Here is an 11,973-nt window from a genome sequence, read left to right on the forward strand (position 1 = left end):
GCGCAGGCACCTATGCAATACCATAAAAGCTATATACTTGCAAGCAAGTCATTCCTGAAAATTCTAAAACTTACTATGATTTAACTTGGATTCATGTGGTTTGTCTGTATCACAGAAATGTTTATATATATTTAAATATATATATATATACACACATACACGTGTGTATTTATAAAGAGATAGAAAGAGAGATGAAGTGTGAGAAAGTATTGTAAAAAGCACATGCTTCATTAAAAACCTCATTTTCCTAATTTGCAGAGGAAAACAAAAGGATCCACATATTACATATTAAATATGATAATTTACAAACCTTTTCTTTCTCTAGAACTTGTTGGGCATCCCGAAGCAATTTTTCCTTTGCCTCTGTTTCAGCAAGAGTAGCTCTGCTTTGCTCTTCATATGCCATAGTTACCACAGCCAAGATCAGATTGAAGAGATAAAACGAACACAAAAAGATGACCCCCAGAAAAAATACAACAGAGCTCTTTCCAGATGTACGGATAGTCTGTGGGAAAAAGGTGAAGTTTGCAATAAATTCTTAATAAGTTAACGTTTACAATAGAATTTCAAACTAACTTTAAACAATTTATTTTCCTATATAATACAAAGCTCAACATACTGCACCATTTTCTTTAAACAACAGTAGGATCCACCTCTAGTCTATAACTTAGAATATCTTTACACAATACAGAATCACAGAATGTGTTGGGTTGGAAGGGACCTTTAAAGCTCATCCAGTCCAACCCCTGCAGTGAGCAGGGACAATGTCACCAGATCAGGTTGCTCACAGCCCCATCAATCCTGGCCTTGAATATCTCCAGGGATGGGGCCTCCACCACCTCTCTGGGCAACCTGTGCCAGTGATCTACCACCCTCATATCGAAGAACTTAGAAGAAGTCTATATATATAGACTATATATAATATCTGCATATAATATCTAGAAGTACATCTAGTTAGGAGTTCCCCTGGCCTTCAAGTAAATAAATCTCAGCTCTTAAAAACTTCTCTGTGATCACTGAATGTTTTCTCTTTATGCAGCAGACCATCAAACATTCATAATGATGCCATGCACTGCAGAGAAGAATTAACAAAATCTATTCTTAAAATTAAAGTGAACATCTCCCATCAAATTAAGCAAACAATCATCACAGTTTAAGTTATGAGAAGACAACTTCAGCTGTAAAGAGATATACAGGTGACTACAGAAGAAATTCATAAAACTCAATAATAAGGACAAAAGCTAGGATTATCTAAACAATTATGAAAGATGCTGTAACTAGAGAATCAGAGGGAATATTTAGACAGCTTATTCTTACATTTTTTTTAAATGGCAGCAGAGGAGATGGCTCCAAATTAAGCTCAGAGACATTAAAAACTAAAACCCACATGACCTCCAAATAGCAAAAAGAGGATGTACACTTTTAAAAAAAATCTCAGTTAATAAAGGCTGCTGGAAAAAAAGTTAATGTGGACCATATGAAAGTCACAGAACAAGGCAGAGGATAATTCCCTTCTAGCAAAGGTACTGCATAGATGTAAGGGATACAGAGAGTTCCCTACGTGTAATTTTTGTATCAGTTTTGTCAAAAAAATGGAAAAGTTGCAGTCAGCTCTCTGAACCAAAACATAAAGGTTCCAATTTTTTTAGTACCAGTTGTCAAAAATGATCTGAAATGAAGGGGTATGTGTTGAGCCAAAAGGTTTGGCAAGGAGTCAGGACTCATATCCTCATATCCCCTGCAGCAGCAGTGAGCCCACTAGCCAGATCTACTATCTACCCCAGTCGCTCGGTAGTTACATATTAACATTTAACTATTAATCACTGAACTAAGTGTATTCTTCAAGAAAAATATAAGCATTCACAGCATGATTGGCCTTGTCCAATGTCACTTGCAGATGGTGTTACAACTTTGTCACTTGAAGCTACTTCCTTAATATTTACATTGATTTTAAAAGAAATTTGGTATCAGTAATGTTAAAACAGGTGTAGAATTTTCCAAAGGACATAAAGCTCTAAACTGCATGTCTAAAGTAATTCTAGCCGGTAATAAAAGTACCTACTTGTCTGTAGAGACGCTCCCAGCAATCTTGTGTCATCAGACGAAATAAAGAAAGGAAGGCCCAGCCAAAATGGTCAAAACTTGTATAACCAAAGTCAGGATTCTTCCCAATCTCCTTGCAGATATAGTTTTCTGGGCACTCATTGCTAACCACAAAAGAAATGTTGAATAATACTTGTAGTATTAGACTGTACCTGAAAGCATCCTACACAACATCAAATACAGATTTGCTCAGTATATCTGAAGGTCTGTTTCATTATTCCTCAATATAGAATCAGAATTGTTATGGTTGGAAAAGACCTTTAAGATCATCAGGTCCAACTGATATCTAACTATACCATGCCCACTTCTAAACCATGTCCCTGAAAATAATATAATTCTGCTGGAAGGGCTGATTTGTATCAGACAATCCTAGAAAGCCAAAAAATGTCAAAGAAGCTAGACAGTAACTCCAGTCTTGTATAGTTTCTGTTTACAAAGAAACTCTCCATTGATGTAGGATACATGCAAACAAAGACATAGAGAGGTGAAAAAATTAGATATGTTTCCTTTTAAATAATTCGCTGAGAGAAGAGTTTATTAATATCTAACAACTCTTTACTGATCTGTTCCCCTTCTCCTTTGTATCATTCTACATGGCCATTATATTACCAGTGGTTAGCAACAAAGCACATACATAATTGCTTGCATCTTAGTACTTGACTTCATTCATTTTCCCGATGTGAAATATCTGGTTTTTAATTTAATAACACACACACACACATTCCAGCCTCCTGAAAAATCATCACTATTCCTTTAGGCCAAAAATAAAACCACAGTATATCTGGAGGAAAAATATGGAAGTACTAAAACAGTTTTGTTCACTTACTTAGGATTTGAACTGAACCCACAGAGCAGTCTTTCAGTAGATTTATTCATTCTGTAACAGATATCTAATAAAAAAAAAAATCAAGGAATCATAAAATCAGAAGTAGTCACTTCCTTCAGAACTCTGACAGTAAACCATACATCACTGCACTTTTAAATACAGTTTTTTCAAAAAATTTAAAGACAGAGGATGGACCAAACCTCTGTGAAAGACTCCCTTCACAACAAAGGACAATAGGGGTTTTTCTCAGCAGATCTGGTCCTGCGGTCACTAAAAAAAAAAAATTAACTCAGAACTTAAAGTGCTAGATTTTATTTGATCTCTGGTAAAAATAAGAACCTCTGCAAGAAGTAGGCAAGATCCCTGAACAATATAGATTAAGTGATGGAAAAATTCATTATCTGTGCAGTACTCCTAAAATTAGGATCCCTGGGCAATGTGCATAGGTAAAGAAGCAAATGCTTATGGAAACTCAGTCCCTTCTATTTCACAGGCTGCTAATCTTTCTCCAAATCCCAGATTCACTAATCCCACATTCAGTTGTACCAGAGACTTCATATTACTACTTGTGCAAATGGAGGGACATACCTCTCTGTGAGAAATACATAAGACATAGAAAGATACATGGATTATGCAAAGGGAGAAAAGAACAGAATTTACCCTCATCAGTTGGCACATATATCTTGGCATCCTTACACAACGAGTCATTGTATGTAACATTGAGGACACATTTGGATGTCAAATTGCCCATAAAAAGCTGGAGGCCTATTAGAGCAAATACACTCAAGCAAAAAACAGTCAAGATCAACACGTCAGTAAGTTTCTTAACAGATTCAATAAGTGAATTTACGATGACTTTCAGACCTAGGAAAAAAAGGTTCAGAAATACGCAAAATTAGAAGAATGCTCTTGCGTTCCCATATGACAATAAACAGCAGTTGTATGATAAAAACAATGAATGTAAATGGTTTTGTAACTTCAGAGTATTAAATGAGGTAAAATAAAGCACAGGAATGATAAAGTATTTTTAGTTAAATTTCCTAATCATAACTTAGTTTGGTTTGACTTCCTTCTAACACTCATTTTGCTAAATCAAAAACTAGATTTCTGCTAAATCTAAACTAAGATGGCATCTAAGCCAACTCTTATGAACTTTAATGAATATGGGCAGATTTCTGTGCCTGATTAACATTAAATAAGTACTTCACATTGTGCCAAAGGCACATTACAGTAACGAATAGCTTCTGCTGACCTCAGGGAATTCTGTCTTAGAAGATAATGCCTTACAGATGTCACCAGTTTAAAAGCAAAAGAACATTTACAACGCTAGGAAGGGAACAAATATATGTTGAAGACCACCCAAATGTGGGTGTTAACTGTCATAAAAAGTGGCCAGAAAACCGAAGACAAGAACAGAAGAGGAATTAGAAATAGCACATTGCTGAAGCAGAAGTAAAATTAGTAGGACATAATTGTTCCTTACCTGGTATTACTGAAACAGCTTTCAAAGTTCTCAGTACTCTGAAAGTTCGAAGAGCTGAAACCTTGCCCATATTTGAAAACAGAGTAACATACCTATAAAATTAAGTCACCATAGAAGTAAATGACAAAGATCTAGTTTTCCAGAGTATATGCATATTGAGCACACAGTAACAAGTAAGTTGCAGAAAATAAATAGGACAAGTATGTCCTAAGGCAGATATCTAAAATTAGGAATCTAAGTCTATTTCTAGGTATTAATATAAAAAAATGAGACTTTTGAATAGGGCCTATGAAAAGAAACACAGCAAGTTTTAACTTAGTGTGGATTTGGATGCTTAACTTTTGACGTGTTTGTCCATCAAAATGTCAAATAAATATAAAAACTTTCAATGTTAAAACCACACTCTCTCATACCCAGGGTAATCTGATTTAGATCACATGAAAATATACATTGCAGCTATCTCAGAACTACACAATATATACTTTAGGAGAAGGGAGGTGAGTAAAACTAAGTTTACAATATATTAATTCTGCACTGCATGGCTGTCTTTCTAACTTTAACAGGCAGCTAAGGACTTGAGTATTAAAACTAGTTTCTATTTAATACTTTCAACAATTTGAATATTTCAGAAAATTAGGATTTTAAGAGTTGCTGAAATACACAGCACTTTAACAGGTTACCCCATACTTTATAATACTTCTTTCATGCCAGAATGGACAAGAATTGTGATTCATGACAAGGTCATAACCGGTAACAGAATTTCTTAAAAGTCTCAATAAGAGAATCTGAGAAACATTGGTTGGAAAGGACCTCTGGAGGTGATCTAGGCGACTTCCCACTCAAAGCATGACTTTTGTCAGCAACGGATCAGAACATGATTGCTTTGCCTAGCCTATAAAATTAAATAATTCTCAAGTACCTTAAGTAACAGCTGCACCTGAGTTAACTAACACCTGTTGAGTTAATTTCCAAATTTGACACAAAAAATCCCAGAAGGAGATACTATATTGCAAAGTGCTAATATCTGCTTGAACACAAATGAATTAGGAGTATGGGTAGGGAAGTAGGATCGTAAAATGAAATAGTTCATACAGCTGTTGGACTACTTGATAATTGCTGATGATTAACAATGTGTAAGCTCTTTAGTGGTCTAAATAGGGTGATGGAGCAGGAATCTTATTGCTGTCTTCAGCTGCCCAATGTAAGGTCTTAGAGAAGACGGAACCAGGCCATTCTTGGAAGCTCACCATGAAAGGATGAAAGGGAGCAGAGAGAAGTTGCTACATAAGACATTTCAGTTAGAAATTTGGGAGGAAAAAAAACCACAATGTGGTTGAAAAGGGTTACTCAGAAAGGTTGTTGAATCTCCATCTTTACGGAAACTCAGAATATGACTGGACAAGGTCCTGAGAAACCTAATTAGTCCTGGTTTTAGCATGGAGCTGGATCACATGATATCCAGAAATTCCTTCCAATCTAAATTACTCTACCTCTAATAAATTAGAAGAAGACAACTCGAAGCTAGTCAGAAATGCTAAATGACAGAGATTTGCTTTGAAAGCTGTGAGACTGGGAATGAGTGAATGTTCACTGCTGCAAGTAAGACTATTTTGCTTTCAAGATAAACATTCTCTATCTGAGATGCAAATTCTGACTTGCTTTATTCCTCATTTCTTGTCCACTTAGCTAGTTGGTTTTGGTATGAATTTAAAATTGAGCACAGCAGTGATCCATCTGGCCTATTACCCTGTCTTCAAGAGTGACCCACAACAGACACTTACAGGAGAGTTTAGAATCAATGCAGTGATGCTTCCCAGATTTAATTCTTCCAGTAAATTTATAGCTCAGGGACTTCCTGAACAAGACATAGCATCTTTGTGTTAAAAATAACCCTTAGTGCATTTACATCCAGGATTTTGTCTAGAGGCCTTCTGAATGCAACTAATTTTTTTGCATCCACAACCTCCCATGGAAATATGCCTACACAACATGCGAAAAACTACTCCCTTTTTTATTCTGCCCTCTGACAAATTCGTTTGGTGCCTTTACGTCTCATCACAGGAGAAAAAAATAAACTATCTGTTCTCTTTTAGGCTCTGTGCCATAGACTTCAACCATGGCCGTGCTCTGTATTTTCTTCATCAGACTTCTACTCTATTTAGTTTCTTATTATGTGGAATACAAGATACACATTTCCATCTCTTTTAAAATTCTGTCATCTTTTGAGATACCGGATGCAAAAATAAATATAGTCCTTAAGAAAAAGACAAGCCACATAGGTAAATAACTATGTGTTCTGCTTCTTTCTTTTATGTCTTACTTATAGTGTCCTCATTTTCTATTTCCTTCTCTGCTCATGATTGCACACTGGAGTGGTGTTTTCACAAGATTGTCTATTTTAACACCAACATCCTCTTCCCAACAAGTGAAAGCTATTTCAGAACCCAGAACTGTGTATATAAAGCTAGGTCGGTTTTTCCTTCAGCATCACTTTACATTCTTGGGGTTTCATCTGCTACTTATCACCACGTCATTCAACAACTTGTGGCCCACTTTGGATCCTTCTCAAATGAGTTTCATCTGATCCAGAAAACAACTAAGTATAAAGAGGCATGCTTGATTTCCACTGTCTATGCAATTGCACCTTAAAAAAAATAAATACATACTAAATTGAGAATAATCAAATGGTTCTAAGATGAGCTTCGCATTTAGGTCTTGCTTTAATGTCTGTGACTATTTTTCTCTTTGCAGATATGCAAAAGGTGATTCAATCAAAGTCATTCATAAGCATGTAGGATGCCAACCACTCTAAAAAAGTTCAGCAACAACAAATAGCATTTTATCTGTGTTTTTGTCCCTTGAGTGTAAAAGAGCAATCGAGTTTTACTTACGTTAAAATAATAACAAGAAGATCCAAGCAGTTCCATGGATCTCGAAGAAAAGTAAATTCATTCCAAAAAAATCCTCTTGCCAATAATTTTACCAATATTTCACCAGTATATATGGCAGTAAAAAGATATCTGAGAAGGAAGGTGTATATTAACATTATAGAAATAAAAATATTAATGGGATTGAGATACATTCAGACACATTTCTACCTTTTCTATCATTTAGTCACTGGATGGAGATGAAGATTAAAAAAGTGAAGTAAAATAAGACAGGTTATATTACTTTCAGAAACATCATGGGTATAATATGCCTTCCTAAATTTTAGTACGATTTCTCTGTAAATCTATTGGAGAATTTCAAAGCTTCAATATTTTGCCAGAAAAATAACGAATAAAATAAAAATAATAAAACATAAATGAAGACATTTTAGCCTGTAAGATTTGCACGTTTTATACATTTATTCTGACAAATACTCTATAGCTGAAAGAAATCCTACATAAAATTAAGCTATAATTATCACCATGCTTACCCCAAAATAAGAGTAATTAAAACTATAGAACCTCTGAGGCACCAGGCCCATTTTCAAGATTTAATTCCAGAACATTAACTCAAGTTACACTGAGTACAGTGTGCAATTACAAAAGGTAATAAGGCATTTTAAATAGATGGCTTCCAAATGTGAACAACTGTACTAGAGGTGTCCCTAGAAAACAACAAGAAAAAATGGAATGAATAATTATCCTTTTATACTTTTTGCAGGAGCCAGCCATAACAGAGATTCAGGTTATTGTCTTAGAATGAGAGATATTAAGTTAAAATCCTGCTGCACAGTCTCTCTAAGGATTAATCCTTGAAAGGAAAAATGGGGCAACCTTCTATGTTGGACCAGATAGCAAAACTAGCCAATATGTAGAGAAAATGACATATGGTATAAGCCTCTAAGAAAAGGCTCTGAAGCTTCACAGAAGACTGTGTGATTCAACATGAACAATCCTAAAGATCCTGAGAACTTCCAAGCCCCAGAATTAAATCACCAAACTATTTACATTTTTCAGCCCAGCATGATAGTATCCTTAGAACATGAGTGAATGAATGGCAACTGAGATACTTACTCAGTCCAGCTGAGTTCGACTGGAAGCTGGTTTACAGCCATGGAAACACAATTGAGTACCACAGTACACGTAATAAAGCCAACAAATAATGTGAATAACAAGTTAAGGAAAAGGTGTTATATTATAAAACAAGGTAGTTCAGAAAAGCTGCTGATTTACACAAAAAACCCCTACACAGATACTCAAATAATTACTTTGAACATACTCAGGATTTGTCATGTGTTTTCCAAAGAAACCAATGTCAGGTCAAAATTCTGCTCACCCAGATAAACTTTGTGAATAAAAATAACAATGAATTATCTGCATGTGGAGATAGTTCTGGAAGTTAGGACATCAGTGGGGCATAATATGTTTGACAGAAGAGATGAGAAACACAACCAAATGAAAAAACTCTGAGTCTTCTGCTGCCCACTATTATTTGAAACTTTAGAAACCTCCATTTCTTCCCATCAGGAGCATGAAATAAAGAGAAATGAGTCACAAGCACATAATAACTAGGGGTTTTAATCCTAGGAAAATCATATGAAAAAGTTTAATTATTGATAACCAGTGTTCTTTGAAACTGGAAGTCTATATACACATTCTTACAAGGGACACCTATGCTTTGTCACAAAGAAAACTTGCTCAGTTTGTGTGGCGGGCAATGAAAACATACATAAGAAAAAACATCCTTTCATGAAAGGTCACTTGTCACCTAATACAAATGTGGAGTTTTTTAGACAAACATTGGCCTTAAATTTAGGGTTTATTTGAAACTGAATAGCAAATTTAGTACTTTCTTATAGCATGAATACACATTAAAAGTCAGCTATAAGTTCCCATAAAAGGACCTATATCTAGAAATTAATAATTTCAAATGAAGACAGATGTTTGATAGAAAGCACAGAAACTGCTCAGCCTACGGTTTTGCACCTGTGATCCTTCGCATTTTTACATTCTTCAAACTATGCTTATATTCTTCCAAAATATAAAAAATGGGCACTCTTCAGAACTCAAGTGAGAAATACATTTCTTAGGATCACACCAGAGACAGCAAAGCATTGCCGTAAATCATATGCTACATATTTCAACTAGAGTCACTGTTTTGCTTTGGTTTCTGGGTTGTTGTTTTTTTTGGTTTTGTTTTAAATTTAAGCTTGTCACCACAATAGAGATCTAGAAAAAGTTCTGGAAAAGGCCTAAAATATCATACTATAGTCTCCAAATGTTGTTTCATAACAATATCTGTAAATCTGATTTTAGATATGAGCTTTTTGGTATTTTCACTGGTATCAATGCCATGTAAATATCCTGGCTGTTGTAAAACAAGATAACTTTTTAAAAATCTCTGTCACAGCCACATGAGCTTACAATTACATTAATATGAACAGAGGAATAGAATGACAGAAAATGGTACGGTATAATTTAAAACTAATAAGGGAATATAGGAAGGAAAATAAAGGAAACCAATAAAAGGATATGAATGGATTAGAATTTTAATTGCTGTTTTTCTGACTGGATTAAAAGGACCACATATACACAAGGCACGTGTGGCAGTAAACCGGAAAATAGTCCTCCTTTTATTTAGCACCATAAAAGTCTATGAAAAAAAAAGATTCATAGCATATGAAATATTCTATTGAAACAAAATTTTCCGCAAGAATTAAATGTTTATGTTTTCAAATCTGCATCTAGACTTATAACTAACTGCAATTATGAGTAAAACTTTCCTGTACTGCTACTTGGAGCTGTGACCTGACAATACTACATTTTGAAAGAAAGACACCAGCAATATAAATGCTCATTATTGCCTGTGAGGAAGAAATAATAGTGGGAATGAATTTGAAGAGCAAGTGATTGTATTTACTTGGTGAAAGTAATGAAAGGATACTATTCTGGGAGTACAACAATGGTGTTAATCGTATGTCAAAGTACCTTACTCTTGGATAGTTTTACAGGCTACAAAAGATTGTTTACAGAATACATATGGTCAACGCAAGGTAAAACTCTAAATTATCAGGTAACACTATAAGTTCCCTCTGAGCTATCTTAAGGCTCATGCAGCTCAGTATTTTTGCCACATGAAGTAAAAATGAAATCTCTTAAAATGAATACATCATTCACTAACATTCATCTAATTTTTTTCCACTGAATCAGCCTTAGTTTCTCTCCATCAAGAATATCACTTTGATTACTTTGACAAAAAAAGGGATTCCTAGAGCATCTGCTTCACACACTCCTACAAACAACACCACAAATCACTTTGCAATAGCATGGTGCATATGCAAGATAAATACGGTACAATAAATAAAGTTGATGAGACATAAAGTAATGGAAAATTAATTTACTATGATGAAAATATATTGGTTTGCTACACAGAGTACTGCAAATATTTCTAGTCTGCCTCCCATAATTTGTTGAATATTTGTAATTCAGCAAAAGCATCTGCAGTAAGTCAGCAATTCCAGTTTGATCTACTATTTGACAGGCACAGTTTGTATTATAGTGAGTTCAGTTCTACAGACATCATAGAAACTGCTCTGGAAAAAAAAAAGCATCAGTTATCCCTGAATATACTTCCTATCAAAGTGTATCTATCAAGTGTATCATGTTTTCGTAATTAGTTCTGATTACTGACTGGAACTTAAAATACCTTTTCATTACATAATATGGAGCATACCTTAGCATTCCTGTCCCAAAAACTGCTATTAATGTTAGAAGATTTGTCTACAGAATAATAAAAAACCAGCACCTCCTGGACAGAGCTTTTACCATCTCTTCACAGTTCAGCAGATAAAACTAAATGAAAAATGCTTTTCAAAGTTCTAACCTCATGATCACTGTAGTATGGATCAAAATCTTCCAGGGGTTCCCCAATGAGCTCCACAGGAAGATCCCCATACAGAGATGGCAGCTTTTTGCAAGTTTTCAGATCAAGCTGAGGTGTAAGTTTATCTTCTTCAACTCCTTTGTCCTTATTCTTCTGGTTAACTTCAGCTTGCTGCTTTTTTTTCTTAGCAATTCTTTCCTTGATTGCTGCCAAGGACTCAGGGGTGAAACGTCGAAAGCTGTTAGCTTCTGATGGCCAAAACAAGGGATCCATTTTTCCTTCTATATGTGTGTTTCCAGGGCTATAAGTAACTTAAAAGAGAAAGCTATTGACAACTGGGAAATAACAGAAATAATACACAACTTAAAAGTAATACCGATTTTATAAATTATTTCTTCCTTCTGTGAAACCCCACATGAAAATAGAATAGAATAGAACTATTTCAGTTGGAAGGGACCTACAATGATCATCTCATCCAACTGCCTGGCCAATTCAGGGCTGACCAAGTTAAAGGATGTTGTTTTGGGCGTTCAAATGCCTCTCAAGTACTGAGAGGCTTGGGGCATCGACCACCTCTCTAGGAAGTCCATTCCAGTGTTTGACCACCCTCTCGGTAAAGAAATACAAGTTAGTATGGGGGAATCCTAACAATAGACTACCAAAAGCATACTGCTAAAGGCAAATACAAGGCTAGAGTCTAGATCTGTTAATTTCCAATACAAGATATGCAAGAAATTTCCATTTAAATTGA

General features: G+C 35.1%; 1 protein-coding gene across 1 annotated transcript in view; it reads right to left on the minus strand.

Moving 5' to 3' along the window:
• Positions 1-11,495, minus strand: part of LOC104541431 (sodium channel protein type 5 subunit alpha-like) — a 39,808-nt gene extending 28,313 nt beyond the window's left edge. The window contains exons 1-9 of the mRNA XM_010185490.1: positions 11,223-11,495; positions 9,874-9,992; positions 8,414-8,503; positions 7,304-7,432; positions 4,413-4,504; positions 3,590-3,793; positions 2,930-2,993; positions 2,063-2,207; positions 311-505 (exon numbers count right to left, since the gene is read on the minus strand). Of these exons, the coding sequence (XP_010183792.1) occupies positions 311-505; positions 2,063-2,207; positions 2,930-2,993; positions 3,590-3,793; positions 4,413-4,504; positions 7,304-7,432; positions 8,414-8,503; positions 9,874-9,992; positions 11,223-11,495 (1,311 nt within the window). The remainder of the gene's footprint in view (positions 1-310; positions 506-2,062; positions 2,208-2,929; positions 2,994-3,589; positions 3,794-4,412; positions 4,505-7,303; positions 7,433-8,413; positions 8,504-9,873; positions 9,993-11,222) is intronic.
• Between the last annotated feature and the right edge of the window lie 478 nt (positions 11,496-11,973).

This window comes from Mesitornis unicolor, unplaced genomic scaffold (genome assembly GCF_000695765.1).
Source record: "Mesitornis unicolor isolate BGI_N332 unplaced genomic scaffold, ASM69576v1 scaffold6965, whole genome shotgun sequence".
NCBI lineage: Eukaryota > Metazoa > Chordata > Aves > Mesitornithiformes > Mesitornithidae > Mesitornis > Mesitornis unicolor.